The 20,094-nt window shown below is 33.4% G+C and overlaps 1 protein-coding gene across 6 annotated transcripts in view; it reads left to right on the forward strand.

Annotated features, from left to right (window-relative positions):
• Nucleotides 1-19,014, forward strand: part of LOC128202934 (protein mono-ADP-ribosyltransferase PARP12-like) — a 35,640-nt gene extending 16,626 nt beyond the window's left edge. For 5 of the 6 annotated variants that reach the window (XM_052904124.1, XM_052904123.1, XM_052904122.1 and 2 more), the window contains 10 exons: nucleotides 1,182-1,294; nucleotides 2,931-3,051; nucleotides 3,644-3,728; nucleotides 4,511-4,683; nucleotides 5,414-5,588; nucleotides 7,328-7,545; nucleotides 7,752-7,866; nucleotides 8,737-8,876; nucleotides 11,057-11,193; nucleotides 12,104-19,014. In XM_052904124.1, coding sequence (XP_052760084.1) covers nucleotides 1,182-1,294; nucleotides 2,931-3,051; nucleotides 3,644-3,728; nucleotides 4,511-4,683; nucleotides 5,414-5,588; nucleotides 7,328-7,545; nucleotides 7,752-7,866; nucleotides 8,737-8,876; nucleotides 11,057-11,193; nucleotides 12,104-12,399 — 1,573 coding nt within the window. In that variant the 3' untranslated portion in view covers nucleotides 12,400-19,014. The remainder of the gene's footprint in view (nucleotides 1-1,181; nucleotides 1,295-2,930; nucleotides 3,052-3,643; nucleotides 3,729-4,510; nucleotides 4,684-5,413; nucleotides 5,589-7,327; nucleotides 7,546-7,751; nucleotides 7,867-8,736; nucleotides 8,877-11,056; nucleotides 11,194-12,103) is intronic. The other variant, XM_052904126.1, reaches the window with a different exon arrangement.
• The last annotated feature ends 1,080 nt before the right edge of the window (nucleotides 19,015-20,094 follow it).

Below are 20,094 nucleotides of genomic sequence, written 5' to 3' on the forward strand. Positions count from 1 at the left end.
AATAAAATGAATGTGAAGAACAGTATTATAAAATTATATATTTTTTTATGCCCACAAATAAATGGGAGCCATATAGATTTGCCCTTGTGCTTGCGTGCCTGCGTGCATGGGTCCATGCGTGTGTGATTCCGTCAGAGCTTGTATAGCTCAATACTCCAAATCTATTTCATTGAGTCATAGAATGTTTACCGCTGCACTTAGTAAAACCAGAGCTATGGCCATTGAATTATTAAAATAAATAGCATTTTGGGACGTGTTTCACACAAAACTCCATTACTATATTACCAAGCGTCAGGAAACATTTGAAGAATGGGGTGATAACGTTGTGCACCTGGGGTTTCGTTTCCCGCTGCACTTAGTAAAACCAGAGTTATGGCCTTTGAATATGCAACAATTGTCATTTTGGTTCTTGTTGAACTTGTGTCGCTCATTTCTTCAAACTATTAGTCACAGACTCATGAGATCTTTTATGAATGTCTTTGATGTTATAAAGTTGTGGAAGACTTAATTTTGATGCAAATTTATGGAGAATTGACAAAATAATTGCTCTTGCTTTTGTGACAAACGCGGCATATGGGGGCATCCGTGTCCTATGGACACATTTCCAGTTTTGTATATAATGTGTGACCAATTAATTAAGAAGCCTTTGATCAATCATCACAAAATAATATATCCAATAAGTTTCATTACCATTGTGTATGTGTATTGGCATAACATCATGGACATGTTCGTAAAGAAGCCATATGACACCAGTCACTTGAGAGTTGTCTCCCTTTATTTATAGAAATTACCTTAAAGCCGTTTTGCCCGTTCAATTTCTTCATAGGCCTGTGTCCAATCAACACCAAATTTGGTCAGTATTTGTATGGGTATTATATCAATATCTCGGTAAGGTTCGATAACCAGCTACAACGCCTTAGTCAAAGTTATGACCCTGGAATTTGCAAAAATTTAAATTAACGGTATCGGCTCTCTAAATTGGGCTTACGTATAACCAAGTTATCATCAAACTTGGTGTCCTAAAAAAAGAATAGGTGTATTTTGAGACAGGTTGCGCTCTTGTTTGCACTTACATGAAAAACCTACGATATGGAAGCTTATATACATACTATAAATTAACAAAAAACAGAATTGCATCCAATCCATAACTTTCTGTCTAAGATATTTCTCTTTTTCAACAGAGGTAGGCCACCTCAAGGGAAACTGATAAAACCGATGTCAGGCATGACTATACAGGACAGTGGAGTTGAGCCCACTTCAAGAAGACCCCCTTTGGCTCATGCACAAGGCGGAGGTAAGAAATATTTTTTTTATTGTGAATTATTATATCTTGATTAATTTACGTTGTCAAAAACCAAAGCAGTCAATATAGAGAGGATATTTGTTTATTTCAGTTTAATATCGCACGAGTGTCATAGAAATATTTGGCAAAACCACGAGTGAAAATATAGTTTTTCTATGATCACAAGTGAAATGAAATACGATCTTCCATTATATTGAACAATTTTTCTGTTTCTTTTATGCTTATTTTCGGAGTTAGTATTTAAATTTATTTTCTTAATTACCCTCTTTTTGAAAAGGGTGTTTTTACGCCGTAACCCGTAGGACGCCCAAAACACAAATTCAATATATATAATAGCAGATGACGTACCTGTCAATTTTCTATTTCCGGTTTGTTGTGAAAAAATTATATGATTTCTTTTTTTAAAGTTAATTATTCGCTCGTTTTTTTCGGCAAAAATCTATGGACAGTAATCTATGATGTCTTAGTAATTCGTCTTTGATATAAAAAAATAACGAAAACTTTTATTTGAATTGGGGCATGAATACAGAACCAAATTACTATGCCTCCACTTATTGAATAAAATTTGAAAGGTCGAATGTGTTGGCAAAACAATTGCGAATAATCATTGGAAATAGAAAAAGTCTTAGTGTTAAAGTGTGTTTCATGATACATGGATATTCAGTCACGTTACAGTCAGAGACCAGTCTGATTTGTTTGAAGACAGGTCGATTCCCAGGTTATAATGAAGACAAATTTTAAAGCGTGGGTGGGATTATATCAGTAAATCTGTAAATTGTGTGATTTTTCCGGAAAGTTCGTATTACCTATTACAACGACAAACAGACATTTGAACGATGATTTTACATTCTATGTTCGAACAGTTTTTGTCTGTAATTTATTTGGCATGAACGCAAATGTTTAAACATTCAGCTTCAAGATCAAGAAAACGTTTGAAAAACGGGATAACCTTTTTTTCTAATAAACGGTAAGTTGTTAATTTCCAAATATATATTGTTTAAAAACCTATGTATATTTTCTTTAAATTTCAAATATTTCATTTGCCAACATGTTCTGGTTCAAAGTGAAATGTTCTGTTTCTATGACATGGAAGTAACTACAATGGATTTTCAAAGTTGTTCTTAAAATTGATATTTTCATTCCTTATTTTGCAGTAAAAATATCAAATAGATATTTCCACTGTTGATATATCACTGATAAAACTATAATTTTTCGAAAAGCATGACAGAAAATGTTTTGGAGGCATCATTGTTATGAAACATCTAATTAAGATAACTTAAAAATTGGAACACCATTTTCACAATGACAATAAGTACATATAAGTAACATTACTCTGCCAGGAACATACGTATGCATCTTTGTGAACAGAGAAGCATCTGAGATGTGAAAATTGCTGAATTTTTTTTGAAAGTGAAAATAAATCTTTGAACATTATCCATAGATCTGCGGCAATATTCAATAACCGACTTAGATTGAAATTAATTTTGTCAGTATAATCTGAGTGGTTTTGATTGGACTGTCAAATTAATTTGCCAATAGACTGAGGTATTAAAACTGTATAAATTATTGCCCCTGATCTAGTACATACATATCCAACAGTAGGAGTGTACATGCTCTTAAATTTAAGCAGAAGCAGTCATGCCAGGCAAACGAACCACAAGGTCCACGAGGCCAGCTAGAGCCATGCGATCCCAAAACCAAGGGGTGCCATTCAATATCAGGCGGGCTAGCCCAAGTCCTGTTGGCAGGTATGCCTTATGGGTGTTGTGTATCGCATACGGGTTTATGGGCACGCCCAAGTCATTTTAGTAGGTGTGCCTAAGGGGTATTGTGTTTCGCATCAAGGTTTATGGACAAGCCCCAGTCCTGTTGGCAGGTATGCCTACGGGATGTTGTTTAACTTTTACGGGTTTATGGGCACGCGCCAGTCCTGTTGGCAGGTGTGCTTAAGGGTGTTGTGTATTGCATACGGGTTTATAGGAACGCCCAGTCACTAGTTCTGTTTGCATGTATGGCTAATGGGTGTTATGCTTCGTATAAGGGTTTACTGACACGCCCAAGTCCTGTTGCCGGGTATATATAACGGATATTGTGTATCGTATATGGGTTTACGGGCGGAGTAAATACTCGACCTTATAAGTGGTGGATTTTAATTGTACTTTCTAACTTGAAAAAGACTCCTCTTTTCAGGTAATAGGTCTTTGTGCTATTCTCATTTGTTATTATTTCAGAGTATATTTTTGTTCTTACTTATATTCTCTGTCATTAATACCTGGTTGCGTACAGAAAAATGTCATAACGGCAAACATTTGAAATTTTGAGACTTTTTTCTGTCTCCAGAGTGAGGCAGGCAACATCAGATATGGTATCAGAAACTGCGGCAAACAACATCCTTAACAAGAAGATATGCATTTACCACTTGAAGGTGAGTGTTTCATGAGTTTGTATAATTTTGGAACGAAATAATTTAAGTTAACATCAATGTTTTATTAAATAATTAAGCTGAATTATTGTCATAGCTTTGGTGTCGGCGCTGGGGTTGTGCGGTGAGGCCCATAACTCTGGCTTTGTTAATTCTTGTTGAAAAAAACAAAACAGACTCGTGTATGTAAATAAGAGATAAAAAAAACAGTGTGGTATTGTTGTCCTAGTTTGGTGGTACAAAAGTTTTATAATGGTCATTGCTTTAAAAACCTTCAAGATATTGACATGAAAATGTATAAAGTTTCAGGGGGTAGTCAGCTATATTGGCACTCACATTGTGTACGTTAGTTGAAATAGTGATAGAAAAATATTTCAAAAAAAAGTTAGAAGGGGGTTAGGGCCATTGACTGGGTCCTGTTCATGGCGCTGTGTTCAAAACGAAATTATGATTAAATGTTTAATTTAGGAAAATTGCCGTTTTTAAGTTGAAATGAAAGAAAATTAACAATGTTTGTACAACAAAATATGAAAATAAGCAAGAAAATAGTCTAGATAATGGTTGCAAATAAATCAATTTGATGAGCAGTAGAGGGTGAAAATAAATCTGGTGAAAAAAATGATCACTTCGAGTAAAACAATACACTGAGATTCTTTATGAATACGATCCCTAGTTGGCAACATCCAAATTGGCTTTACCCCTGTTAACACATCTATATATATTCTAGCAAGTTTCATGCGCATTGCACGTTAACGTTGAGTTTTCGTTGATTTCTTGTTTTGCAGAGTCGATGCGCGTACTTTGAAAGGTGTTTTAATTACCACTGTGAACTACTGTACCAGTGGTTCTACCGGTTTGATGACAGTGCTAACTGGGAAACAGTCGAACCCCAGGAAAACATGCGTATGGAACTGCACTACAGCGATCCAGCCAAAGTTGAATACAGTTTGTTTATTGGGTATGTTGGTCTATTTAGTTTGACAAAGCTGGCATTATTTAAATTTAATGGAATATTTTTCTGTAGCAGCAAGAAATTATCTGATCGTTTTATTAGCTATTCTGTTTTTTAAGATAAAAGGTCTAAGTATTGTGATAGACTTGGTGTCGTTTTTGGCGTTATTTATGCAGAAACTTGACCATTGGTAATAACTCAAAAACTGTTAAAGATAGTTAAATGAAACATGCTATACATGTTGCCGGAGATAGTACACATATGTGTTGCAAGGGTCATCACTCTGGCGTTAAGAATTGTAGATAAAAGCCCTTGTTAGAATGAGAAAAAACAAAATCCAACAGTTGTTAAATAACTGCGTAAATATAAAAACAACAGCAGTAGCACATATTAGTCTACAATTCGAGAACACCATTGATATTCAATCTACAAATCACTTATTCAATATGTTTGCAACAACACTAGACAGTGTTATTCTCATTAACAGCGTCATCTTCTGTGTCACATTGCGTTTATGATCAATAACTTTTCAATAATTGTTAAAGAATGTTTAAACTTGGTATGCACTAGGTCGTGGTCATATTATGTTTGTATATATGTTTTGGTCAGATGATGGCAATTGTGACGTTTAGAAAAAGAAAAATTGTAATGGGCGTTCCAGACCTGTGACAATTTCAGTTTTCGAAATTATAATCTTAATACTACTCTATCTTATGTTTATTGTTCTCCATCACAGAGCTATGTTGGTGCAACTGAAGTTCAAGACCATGAAAGCAGAGGGTGGAGGCAAGCAACTGACATTCCATCGGGTGTCAACAGAGACGTCGGCAATTTTGGATTCGCACCCCCTTGCAACAAGCTGGCAGTGGTTTTGGATGGCAGAGAATGGGGATTGGAATAAATATGGTGATGTAAGTGTCATAGTAAACCTTTATGTTTCATGTTTTATAGCGTTTTTGTGAAAGAGTTATGGAATGGTGCTGCTGTCTGTCCTTTTTTGGCAGCACCCTTCTGCCCTTAATTCAGCATGTGCACCTTTCTGCCTTTGTAGAATTAATTGCTTAAGATAATTAAATATTTATTTTGTTTTGATTTAAACTATGATAATAAATGCATACAGTTATTATATTTTAGGCAGTTGAAACTAAATATGACTTCATTTAAACACAACTCCTAATATGTTCGGTCAAATTAGTAACGTTCAAGTTTTCACAGCCCAATACAATGTGCCCCCTTAACACCCGGTCCCTCTTCTGTAGCACCCTGTCCTTTACTCAAACTTTGTTTTATGTTTGTAGCTCCTGCTCAAGAGCAATTTTTAATTGTCTTGCCTGAAAAGCATGGCAGGCTTACTTTGTCGGGTGTCACCATCGTCCACGGCGTCATACTTTCGTTTCCGATCCATAACATTTGCGTGCACATTAATATGTCATGGCCATAAGATATGACTCTTACTGATTTGGGGGTCATAAGGTCAAAAGTTAGGATCACTGAGTCCTTTACTAGGAAAATGAGCTCTCACGACATGTGATAAATCTGATTTGAAAAGTCCTAATTCGAAATTAATCTCTTTAATTTGCTGAAACTTGCACAGACTTAAAATGTGTAAATAATTATGTTGTGAACTGTCTTGTATATAAAATATTGGTAGCATAAAATTGTTACAGTAAACACATTGTTGGCTCCTAAAATTCGACATGTACACTCCTCAGGAGTTTTAGAAAATTTTGAAAATTAATTTCTGATTAAGATTATAGTGTTTTGCTTGAACTGTTTATCTACACCCTTGTATTTTAGCATAGTAAATACTTGTTTTATTTCGGTGTCAGATCTAAAATAAAATCCACTGTGTGATCACAGAAAGCAATTCGTTCAGTGCTGTCTGCACGTGGCACAGCTTCAAGTGAAAGTATAATTTTCTGTTACACGAGTGAAAGAAAATTTGAAATTACTCAAAGAGTTTTCTTGTTTGCTAAAATTTAATAACATAATAAAAATTTGATTGGCGTAATTGGAAAATTCAGGAAAAACATACTATTATGACATTATTTCCATACATACAATATTTATGGTGGCCATTCAAGGGAAATTGGACCTTTTTTTAGAACTGCTGTGGGTTTTGACATACGACCAGGGGCCGTTTCCATAATGCTTCTTTCAACTTTCGTTTTTTTTTAACAACGAATAGTTTAAATACATTTTATTTTCATTTGCCTTAATCATTTTTACTTTTTTCTTGCTTATTTTCATATTTGTTTTCTTTAATATCAGCTAAGAAAAGAAACGCATTTTTACTAAGTTGACAATTTTCACTAACATGCTTTATGAATACGGCCCTAGATGATTTTTTCCGTGAACATTTATAACTTTCGCGCGAGCATCAGTTTACTTTTTTCGACGTCAAAAAGTATTTTATTTATACTTCTTAGATTTACTTCAATCCGATTCAGACTGAGGGCACAGAGAGCGTCAGATTTAGATATCAGTGACACCATCTAAAAGAATCAACCTTGGCGAGCTGAAAATAATTTTAGAATCCAAAACAGAAACCAATTTATATCAAATCAGTGAAAATATAACAAGGACTTACAGTAGTGATATAAACATTAGAATTCACCGAGAAGCATTCATTTATTTTTTCATTTTTCAGGATGCAGATGGATACCGTTCAACAATCTCGAGCCAGGACCTAGAACAAGCTTACATCTCAAACCCCGATGGCCAGCTTAAGTTTAGTACTCAAGGGCATGAGTATGTTCTAGACTTTGCAAATATGGTGCAGCGTAACCTTGTCTTCAAGACCGAGCGAGAAGTATCAAGACGACCAAAGTTCGTATCAAAAGATGAGTTAGAAAGTCGCAAGAAACAGTAAGTCTGTTTTGTCCAATTTGCCAATATAATTAATGTTATCACTTATTAAAAAACTATATCGATAGTGCCTGATCTTGACCTTTTCGATTAGTATTTTTTTCTATTATAAACAATCATCAAAACAACACAGTATATTTATCATGCCTATATGTTAAACTCTTCAAACTGTATACAGTATAAACTATATTGTTTGTCCATGCCAGACCAATAATACAGAAACCTGCAAGATCTGCAACATCAGGGTTTGTCCCTGTCGCTCCGCAACACTGGAATCTGAGACCAACCGATGAACTGTTGAACCATTGTAAGCTCGTTCCAGTAAGGATTTCTTTTTATATAAAAATGTATTGAACAAGATACTTATGACCTTTGGATTTTAAATTTTGTACTTTTATGAGTTTAACGTTCCCATTTAACATATTTCTTATAAAAATTGGGTTGGGTGTGAATTGCTTCTGCATGAAAATCTGTTTATTTTATAGAACAAACCTTACATACAATTGTATATATATATATATATATATATATATAAAGCAGAACAATTACAGTTTAATAAATGGGTTAAACGGTAAATGTTTTGAAAAGTTGCTTTAACATTATATTCTTATATTATTAAAATAATCGTTCGTAGAAATGCATTTATTTTTTAAAAGAGTTTGAAGCACTATCAACACATTACATATTATATGGTATATAATATTTATCGGTTTAGTTCTCATTTCAATTTAACGGTAGGTCTTGTAAATACAATAGGTTATCTGATTTAAAACAATGTTTACAGTAGTGTATTATTTTTTATTGTGTCACCTATAACAATATATCTTATATTCTTAATTACTTTCTGCATTTTCATTCTTTTCAAAACATCATGTAAAACATTCAACAAATTTGTCAATTGAACTGGATGTTTAATGTAGAAGTGTTCATAATCTTCATTACAATCATTACATAAAGGACAAATCTTCAACTTCCATGTAAATAAATTCAAATGTATTATTTAAAATGTCGCATTTGATAAAAGACAACCTAAGCTTGCAGAGCTATTTTACCTGTAGCATTTTAACACCTTTGGTGTGACGCTGCTGAGAATTGAACACCCTCCTGCGGGTGAAATTCTTGTGATAACTTAGTGAGATTAATCATATTAGAATTAAAATTAATCACATATTTAAACGTCTCTGTTTTCAGCTTGATGAGCGGAATCCCAGTATGAACACTGAGTACAATAAGATTAAAAGCATGTTTTTTGAGACCATGGATAGAAAGACGGACACTATTGTGTCGATCTCCAGGGTGGAAAATGGTGACCTTTGGTATAACTATCTTAGGTAATGACGAGTAAGGGCTTGTTTGTCCGCTTTTTATACGCTTTGTTTAATACAAAACGGGACATATTATAGTTCTACCAGCGGCATACGGGCGGGCGGGCGTTTTCTCGCTCGGCGTCCAGTATGTTGCCCGCTCAATAACTTTAGAAGCCTTTGCTCAATCATCACCAAATTTGATCAGGATGTATATTGGCCTAATATCTTAAACGATAACCAGCAATATCGCTAAAGGTACTCGAGTGTTATCGCCCTTAAATTATTGAAAGCAACTTAAAGTCTTGTTCGTACAATAACATTTGAAGCCGTTGGCCAATCATCCGCAAATTTAGTCAGACTGTGAATGGGCATAGTTTGATAACCATGTATATCGCTCGAGTCACTCAAGAGTTATTGCCCTTTAATTATAGAAAAAACACTTAATGTTGGCTTGTCCTCTCAATAACTTTAGAAGCCCCTGACAAATCATCGCCAAATTTGCTCTGAATATGTGCGGGCATAATATCTGTTGTAAGTTCGATTACAAGCTAAATCGCTCAAGTCACTCGAGAGTTACCTCAAATTAGTCTTGTTGTGGCGACCTTATCTAAAACATAAGGTTATAACAAAACTAACTAAGGCTATGACAATTTTTAACAGCACCGATACTTTTCAATAGTAAAAAACACACTGATGCGTTGAGTGTTTTTTATATGCGATATAAACACAGTTTATATCTTTAAACGTTGATTTTACAACACAAACTTAATGAACCCTTGTTTAGTAAATCGTTGAAATCTTTAGTAAATACAATTTAGTCTAACCAATATGCCAAATTATACACCCATTATTTATATTTTTCTGCAATGAACACCACAAAGAAATCATGCTAACGACTTCGACGGAGCATTTGCAAGAGTCAATTTAGGTGGGGAATAAAGTTTTGGCGGGAAGGTTTTAACGAAGCAATACATAATAAATGAACCCATCGAACGGCACAACACCTTTAATAAAAAAATATTTAACATAATACATTTAATGTGTCAAGTTCATAAATCGCGTTATTCGCAACACTTGTCCGATCAAAAACTTTAGAAGCCTTTGTCCAACCATCAACAAATTCGGTCAAAATGTTAATTGGAAGAATATCTTTGACAAGTTTGTTAACCAGTCATATAGCTGAGTCACTCAAGAGTAATCACCCTTTAATTATAGAAATGACCTAAAACTTGCATTGCCCAATCTATTGTCCAATCTATGAATTTAGAAGCCTTTTTTCCAATAATCACTTAATTTAGTCAGAATGTTTGTGGGCAGAATATCTTGGTCAGGTTCGATAACCAGCCATGTCGCTAAATAGTTATGACCCTTAAATTAGGAAAACTGTCTTTACAGGGTCCGCTCCTTAAATTAGGCTTAACATACAACCACCTTTCTTCAAACTTGGTGTCCTTGAACTAGAATGGGCGTATTTTGTGACAGTTGGCGGTCTTTTTAAAATTTGTGGAATGACCAGTATAATAATCACAGTGGAGAGTACCACAAGTACCACTAATTAAGTAAGTTTCTGAATCAAAATAGATGTAGGTGGCACTCTCTGCTTATGTTAAAAGTATTTAATGTGTTGAGGAAAAATATCTAAATATTATACCAATAAACATATTGCAAACATGCTTTTTTGACCATGAAACATTGAAAATTCAGTCATTTTACTTTCAATTGAGTCGAATTAATGAACAAAATTACAAACTGCCTTAACTTTATCTGTAATGTAATTTTAGCCATTTTATTTACCCATTTTTAGTGACCAGCAAGTAGTACTCTTTCAAAATAGACCACAATTACATGTGGTCACCTGGCATCAAAATTTAAAATTATTTGTCGATTATGTTAGTAATACTTGGACATGACCTTATTGCAATTTTAAAATATAAGTTTACTGAGACATGTTCCGCCGCCGTTGCTTTATTTATTTAAATGATTTCCCATTACTGCAGCTAATAAAGTTATTTCAAACATGACTAACTTATTATAGTTATTGTAGTAGTAAAAATCGTCATGCTCTACTATTTATATCTGCCGCAGTCATCAAAAACGAACATGCCAGCATGCCAAAAATGTCTAGGTTATGTAATATGTTTATACATTCACGGTTGTAGTTTATATAACTTTTTATATAAGCATATAAACTTTTACCGCTTTAGTAAAAAAGATAAACTGAAAAAGAGGAACAAGGGCGTAGATGTGGAGGAGAGACAACTCTTCCATGGCACCAGTAATGACACCGTGGAGGCCATCTACAGACAAGGTTTTGACTTCAGGCTGAGTGGAACTGCTTCAGGTAGAAATTCATATTGTAAAAGTTTGCATGTTTTTTACATTGCTTAAACATGTCATATTTTAACATAAACTAAAAATTGCCATGCTTTAAATATTGACAAAACATATCATGCCGCCGAAATTTATAAAAAAGTCATGCTTTTTTTATTGACATAAATTATCATGCTTTTAACATAAACATAAATTGTCATGCTTTTAAAATTGACATAAATCGTCATGATTTTAACATTGTCATAAATTGTCATGCATTTAACATTGACAACAATTGTCATGCCAAAAACCTTTGCCATTTTGCATGGTTAAAAGAATGTCATGTTTAAAATATTGTTTATACTTTGGTTAACATTGGTTTATACTGTTGTGCATGAAATATTGGTCAAACTTTGCCATACTAAAAAATCATGCTTAAACATTGGTCAGAAATGTTCAGCTAGATGCATTTGTTAAAAGAAAAGTTTTTGAAGCATTGGTTGAAGTTATCATGCTTCATGTATTTGTCAAAGTTGAAATCCTTATAATTGTCATGCCGAAAAGATTTGTTAAAACTGTCATGCTGGATGGATGGTTCAAAGATTGACATGCTTTAAAGATTCGGGCATGCTGTCATGTTGGATTGATATGTTGCAATTCTGATTCTGAAAACATTGGTTACAAGTCTAACGCTTGAAGCATTGACCAAAATTGCCATACTAGAATCGTCAAATACTTCCATGCATGAAACATAAGTTAAAATTATTGGCCATAATTGACATTCTTGAAACAGGTTTTGATTATTAGCCCCCTTGAAACCTTTAATTTATTTTTCCGAAATACAGTTGACTGTTGGCCTGTTGTACTCATATTTTGCATTATTGGTATGTTTTTTGAACAACACTTAATAAGTGATTATTATATTACCTATTACTTTGCAGGTACAGCTTATGGAAAAGGCAGCTACTTTGCAACCACTGCCAAATACTCAAACTGCTACACAGACAGACAGAAGGAAACCATGGGGATGTTTATTGCTAAGGTGCTAGTGGGAGATTACACAAAGGGAGATAAATCATACACCAGACCCCCACAGAAAGACCCCCATGATCTGTCGAGTCCTTTGTACGACTCTTGCGTTGATAGTGTTACAGATCCAAAGATTTTTGTTATCTTTGAACTCGGTCAGGTGTACCCAGAATACTTGATAAAATACAAGTCTGATTTCTCCCCGTAGTTTTTGTGCTATACTTCAAGATGAAAAATATGATTTCATCGATTCCAAAGCATCTTTCGAATTTAACCTAAGGAATGAAAATATCACTTTTAAGCACCATTTTTTGAAAATCCATTGTAGTACCTTTCCCGAGAGCAAAACTAACACATCACTTTAAAACCAGAAATTGTTGCCAATAATTTGATATTGATGAAAGGTTGATTAAATTTAAATAACGTTTTTTTTTTGGAACAAATGACATTATATTAGAAATATTGTAATCCTATTCTTCAAACGTTTTATTGAACTTTAAAGGAATGTTCGAACCTTTGCTTTCGTACAAAACAAATTACAGACGAAATCAACTGCTCGAACATTTTTTATGTTATAAAAATATATTATCTATCACATGTATTCAAAAAGTTTGACTTTGTAATACGAATTTCCCTTAAGATTAACACAATATTCACTGATTTTTTTTATCCCCCCACGCCTCAAATTTTTTCACCAACCTGGCGTGGTCTTCACTCTTTATCAGTAAAACGACCCGTCTTCGAGCAAATTAGACTAGTATCTGACAGTGAATAATGAATGAATACTCATGTATCATGTAACAAACTCTAAAACTATGAAAAATGTTTTAAATCCAATGATAATCCGCATTTTTTTTTTGCTAACACGTTTGTACTTTCAAATTTTCATTCAATAAATGGCGGCGTAGTAATTTGGTCTTGTATTCATGCCCAGTTTAATTTAAAAGAACAATCGTGCATTAACTGTTATATTTTGGAACATTGTTGCATTAGTAAAACTTCATTTTTAATGTTCATTAACAATTTAAATTAAAACAAAAACCCGACTCAACAATAAACTATAAAAAACACTTTTACGGAACGATTTATCCACGAACCGAAAATAAAAAATGACAGTTATCAACTGTTGACTTTGATTGAGGGGCGTCCCATGGGTAGCGGCGTAACCAACTCTCTTTTCAAGGGGGGGGGGGGGGGTATACAGAAAAATTCCGAAAATAACCATAAAAAAAATAGACCATTGTGTTGATTTCAGTGTAAGATCGTATTTAATTTCACTCGTGATCATGGCAAAACAATATTTTCTATGACACTCGTGATATAAAATACGATCGTACACTGAAATCAACATATATCCTCTATGTATATCATTTATATAGTCAAATGGTAATATATATGAGTGTATCAAACCTCATCATGTTTGACTTCATATTGATTCTTTAGCAGTCGGTGTAATTAATGATAATTTTAATATTAAAACATTGGGTGATTGTTGTCAATAATTATGGTTTTGTTGTTCCTAATAGCTAATTTCTTGGTCCCATCCAGTAGTCACACTGTCCGTTCGTCCGTGTCTACGCCCGTTTCACTTGAATTAAGATGTGATTAACCTATTTGGACCAAACTTCATATAAATGTCCAGCAGTATGGGATGGTGCTTCTCACATGACACTTATTCTCTCGCCTCAATGGTCAATGTTATACTTTGATGTCAACTGGCTATCACTCTGACTAGACCTGATCGGTGGCATTTATCACATTCCTGTGATAGCTTTTTTATCCAATTGCTTATGTTTAAATACATTTTTGCTCAATAAAATGATTAAGTTTAATAGCATGAAATGTGCTTAAGTAATTATTGATTTAAACACTCACAAAGAAAGACATATTGAACGTAATTAATAAGTTTTATTAAGAGTTAACACATGCTTTGATAGGTAAACATTTTTTCTGGAAGAATTTGTTGCTAGGCAACCAAAGATTTTTTTTCAAAACCAAGCAAATATTCCACATCCATTTCCAAGAAAAAAACACGCATTTACAATATGGATGGAATACGTTTACCATCATTTAAATATATAAACAGGGTATACAAGCTGAAATGTTTAAAAAATCTCCAACTACAGTGAAACGTTAGGGAAAACAAAGAATTGTTAGATTGGCTTATTAACCAAATTTAGAAGAAGAATCCTGTTTTTAAAAGTAACATTTATTGATAATATGATAAATGTAATTTAACAACTCATTTACGTACTTGAGTCATACAGCTTTTAAGTTAATAACTAAGAAGTGAACATAAGTTTCTAAGGGACATAGCATTTTATAAGTGTGTTGCTAAGCAACCATGAAATATGTAAAAGTTTCCCTTATTCAATATGCAAAAATAAAAAAAAACTATATGCCATACTCGGTTTAAAAAGGATAGGATCAGTAATACTTATTTTACAATGTTAAAAAGTAAAATACGTAAAAAGTAGATAAAAAAATCTAATTATACTCATTTACATAAAGGTAGGAAAATAATTAATTAATATATTGAGTCAAATCTGCTCAGATGTGAAAACTGTTAATTTTTAATCAATGCATTGATCATAATGACAGATCATTTGATTTTAAAATTAATCAATCATTCATATCAGTTGTCATCAGCTAGAAATTGAAATTAAGCATAATATAAACTCTTAATTTTGAGTTTACAATCACTTTTAAATAGTTTATCCTTTTTATTTGAAAGACATTACTTTCATTACAAAAAAGGAAGAAATTAAATGTATATAGTGAACTGAAATATACAAAAATATTACATGTATATTCAATAAAATTTATGTTCTGAATAAAAATGACATGTATGGTCAAGCAGGGCAAATAAAACTGAATTTGATAGTTGTTGAGTAATGCGTGTATCATGTAAACAATAGACAATAGACGAGTGTTTGACGCTTCTCTTTGATATTGTTATTGTGTTTGTGAAGCGTAGCTTTAGATAGCATGATATATATTTTACTCTTATGAAATATTATTTCATGTGTCATGTAGTTATAAGCACTCTTAGCAGTTTTTTTTTGGTTGTAATTAAATTACAAACGGCATGTGTTACACGAAATGTGTTGATGTTAAGGGCTTTCCACAGTGACAAAGTGGGTGGGGAAGGCCAAAAGTAAATATCCTTTCAAGAGTTCTTGTTTTGTTTAGTTTTGAGGAACTTACCATTATTATGGCTTAACTAATTTAAACTGTTTTAAAGAGAAAAAAACATGCATCCTTAACAACATATTTAGTGTGATATGGAGTTGAGCAATATTAACAAAATAATTTTTTATCTGATTTTGATATACAATATAATTATATGTTTTTGTCGAAATGCTTCAAACTCCCCAGTCAACAATATATTATGATTTCCTAATAATATTTTCAAAAAAAGAAGAAATATATTAAAAACATAGTGAATTCAATTCATTTCCTGGTTATACAAATGCGAATATATTTCTTAAACTGGACGAAAACACGGTGGAAGGCCTTTCAGCAACAACTATTGTTTGCTGAGTGTTTGATGTAAGTACCAATGTGTGTTATATATTATTAAATATGTCACATTGTTGTTTCATGTGCATAGTTTTAGGCTGAAATCTCATGAACTGTTATACTTATATCTAGTTTTATAACGTATAGCTAATATTTAGCTCACCTGAGCATGAAGTGCCTAGGATGAGCTATTGTGATCGTCATATATCCGCCGACCTTCGTCTAGCATCGTCTCTGAAACTCCATGGCCTAAACCCGTGTTGATTGGAATGCAGCCTCACGTTATGGTCCTTTTCCACGATTGTTCAAATTATGAACGTGGGGTCAAAAGTTTCACCGCTTGGGCAACAGTATTCTATATACTTATATAGTAATATCATCTCCTAAACCGCAAAGCATAGACCGCATTGATGCCGTATGTAGTGGTGCTTTACCAAGATTGTTCAACTTCTGTCCCTGTGGTAAAAAATAGCCCCGCTCCGACGGTCACAAGTTTTATGGGGGTCCCAGGTTTTAATATACGTTTAAAGTAAAAACATTTAAATTATTTTCTGAAACCGCATGGCCTAGACTTTTGGTATTTGGTATGCTGATGTAATGGTTCTTTACCAATATTGTTCAAATCATGTTCCTGGGGTGAAACATGGTTGAGTCAATTTGGAGTTGAAATCATACTCGAGAGTTACAAGATTTCAATTTAATTCAGATTGTGAACCATACCTGCACTAATGTTTGATTTACAAAACTATTTTCAAGAACTTGTAACAGTTTGTGCATACTAACAGTTTTATATTAACATGTGAGCAGTGAATATATTATTATCTCACAAAATATACCTTAAATTTTGCATACATGTATAGCAACAGTCGGCTACCATTGTCATTAGATCCGTTGTCCCTGGAGCAACAACCTGTCAATAGCTGAACTATTGTATGCATTATTGTGATTGCTTCAATGTTGATTTGTGACAAGTGTTATATCATATCGTTTTGAAATTGCTCTCCTCATATGTTAAATGCGTGTTTTGCTTATCAAATTTCTCTCGTTTTAAAGACATGAGCATGATTCATCTGTTTAAAAGAGGAGATGCAAATTATTACAAAATCGATAAAATCGTTTAGCAACAAATGACATGAAATAAAAGGCTGTATCATCTAAAAAAGTAGCCTGTATTGGGTAAGGTCACTATTTTACGTCATTTTGCTTGATTATCTTTCAAGAGTTACTTGCCCTTTAGAACAGAGTTATTTTTAAACTACCATGTTTGTACACTAAGAAAACGCTGCAAAATCATCGTAGAAAGCGACAGCGAATAACTTTTAAATCCGTGCACACAGTAAAACTTGACAGACCGATGTAGGTCACATAAACCGCGTAAATGCATGTACTCTGAGTGTGACGTCATCAAATTGTGTACTTATTGGGGGGGGGGGTTGGTTAAAATCGTTCGTTATTCATGCTGTTGAATATTTTACTACACATTTTTATAGTTGTGACTTGGTAAGCGCTTTATCAGAATTAAAACTTGATAACTGCTAGCTACTTTTGTCATTTTAATTTGGAACTATTTATATGGCGCATCGTTGGCATTCTACTCTGAGTACTTTGGCTGTCAAACAATCGGTTCAGAAAGTGGAACTCAATTGGTAATAAAAACACCGTTTTAAGCATGTGATAAAAAAGATCTGACATTCGTTGTCATTTTATACACGAATTTAATTAAACTCGTCCATAAAAGTTGTTATTAAGCTCGCCAGATGCTCGCTTACTAACAAATTTCATAAACTCGTTTAATAAAATCTTGTATTAAATGTCAACTCAAGTCAGATCCTATATTTCTATGTTGTGTACACCTACTAATGCTTTTGTAGTGAAAGGTTGTGGGGTTTTATGTGTGTGTATTATTTACCATAATTATGGCTTAACTAATTTAAATTTTGATGTGATTGTTTCATTGTTGATTTTGTGACTTGTATTATTTCATCTATAGCAATCTAAAATAGTTCTACACGTATATTCCATGTGTGTTTGCCTATCAAAATTTCTCCCAGTTGAAAAAACATGAGCATGATTCATCTGTTTAAAAAAGTAGATACAAATTATTATAAAATCGATAAAGTCGTTAAACAAAAAAAAATACGTGAAATAAAAGGCTGTATCATCTAAAGTAGTAGCCTGTATTGGGTAAAGTCACGTTTTAACGTCATTTTGCTTCAAGAGTTACTTTCCCTTTCGAACATACTTATTTTTTAAACTAAGTGAATGACCTGTTTTGCCAGTAACTGATATAGCACAGTTGTCAAAGTACCGAGCTATGAACCTGAAGGAAACTGGTTCGAAACCATGTAGCTCTAAAGCTCTTTTTCTGTTGTTGTTGTTGGTGTAAAGTGTGAGTTGTTTGTTTATAGTGTTGGAGGTGTTTGGGGTGTTTGCTGGTAACAAATATCAAAACTACAGGTTTCGATAATATAAAATACTTAAAAAATGTTCATTTAATTTTAAGATTACTCTTAGATATTGATTTTTTAAAACGTTTGGTTTTTATTTTATCGCGAAACATTCTTCATTTCACTTAATTCAAAACTGCATCCTTTGAGTCTGTGTCTGTCTCAGACCGATTACTTGTGTCGGAATAAGACTTCAGACTGCCAATAAAGGAATGTTCAAACTATGACCAAACTTAGGAGCTCTAAAGAACAGGTTTGGTCTGCTACACCCAAACGATTTGCGGACCCAATTGCTTAAGTTCGTTATAGATCTTCACGGGTGTCTTTGTCTTGTAACATAAATCTTTCAGTGTTAAAAAAACCCATAAAAAGCAAAGTTAATCTAAAATATATACACACTGGACTTGAAATCATAACTATAGATATTGGCGATTATAAGTTCGATGCTCTATCGCCGTGGCCATCCTGGCTTTAGTAATTAACGGAGTTGATTACCTAAAGTACGGATACATCCAATAATGTTTTATTTAAAAGGTACATTCACGACTTATTGCGTTAAATGGGGACTATATCTATTTACTTTTTATCTTATACAATGGGATGACAAATTAGTAGTTGTAGAAGTGGTCAGTTTTGAAAATTGAATTGTTTCTTAGTTAAAGCATCGTAAGTGATCAACCACTATACTCGCCATAAGGAACTTGTTTTAAACGTGTTTTGTATTTGTTGATGCACTGAAAGCAAGGTTATGCACTGTATTTACTCGTTAGCCATTAGATGCCATACGTTTATCTATGTTAGCACTTATTGCTTATTAATGCTTTTGAAGTGAAAATAAAATATAACACAGTTGATGAGAAGTTTTATTCCTTTTGTCGTTTTGTCCTTCCAAAAGTCTTCCACGCACACGCGTCACTAGATGTACTACATGAATAATTACAACCCCGTGATAATATTGTAACTTATACAATTTCCACATGTCCGGAGAGGATACATTCCACGCACACGCGTCACTAGATGTTCTACATGACTTATAACAACCACGTGATATTATTGTGACTTATACAATTTCTACATGTCCGGAGAGGATACATTCCACGCACATGCGTAACAAGATGTACTACATGACTTATAACAGATAGATAGATAGATACTTTTTAATTCCTCCATGAAATGAAGAGCAAAACATTGATATATATACAAATAATGACACATATTATGAATTACATTTAACAAAATAATATTCAAACAATACGAGTAAACCAAACATGCATATTATGTACACAAGTAGACAAACAGAATAAAATATCAAGTACTCTCGAAAGATAACAAAATTATGCATTGGTAAGAAATATTTAGATTTAGAGCAGCCCTCTATTCCTAGGTATAATTACACACATAAATGCAAAGCTAGTGCGAAAAACGAAATAACTAGGAAAGCAAAGTGTGATTTTACAATATACCTAATTCTGGATGAACTTAATTCAACAAGTTATTGACACAAGCTACATATGATTTTAGCAAGGTACAAATCACTCATTGACATTGTACTATCCACTGTTCCTGCCTGAGATAGAATATGAACAGATTGTATCAATGGGCTCATCGTGCGCAAGTTATTGAAGTTCATAAAGTTGAGCATTAAATAATCCCACATTTTCAGTCTACAATTTTGCAACTTGAGACAAAAGCAAATTCTGTGAACAACCATATTATCTGTCAGCATATCACATTTGACGCAACGTCTCGTAAAGTTGTTCGAAACGAGTTGACACATTGTGCGAAGTATTGTGCAACACAGGGGAGATAATCTAGGACTATTTCTTGACACTTCCCATAAGGTTGCTCCAGTCTTCTCCCTTAGTACAGTGCAAACGAATGGGCTGAAACTGGACCGATTTAGTCTTCTATACTGACTTACGAGAATTGGATTT

Source organism: Mya arenaria, chromosome 9, assembly GCF_026914265.1.
Source record: "Mya arenaria isolate MELC-2E11 chromosome 9, ASM2691426v1".
Lineage (NCBI taxonomy): Eukaryota > Metazoa > Mollusca > Bivalvia > Myida > Myidae > Mya > Mya arenaria.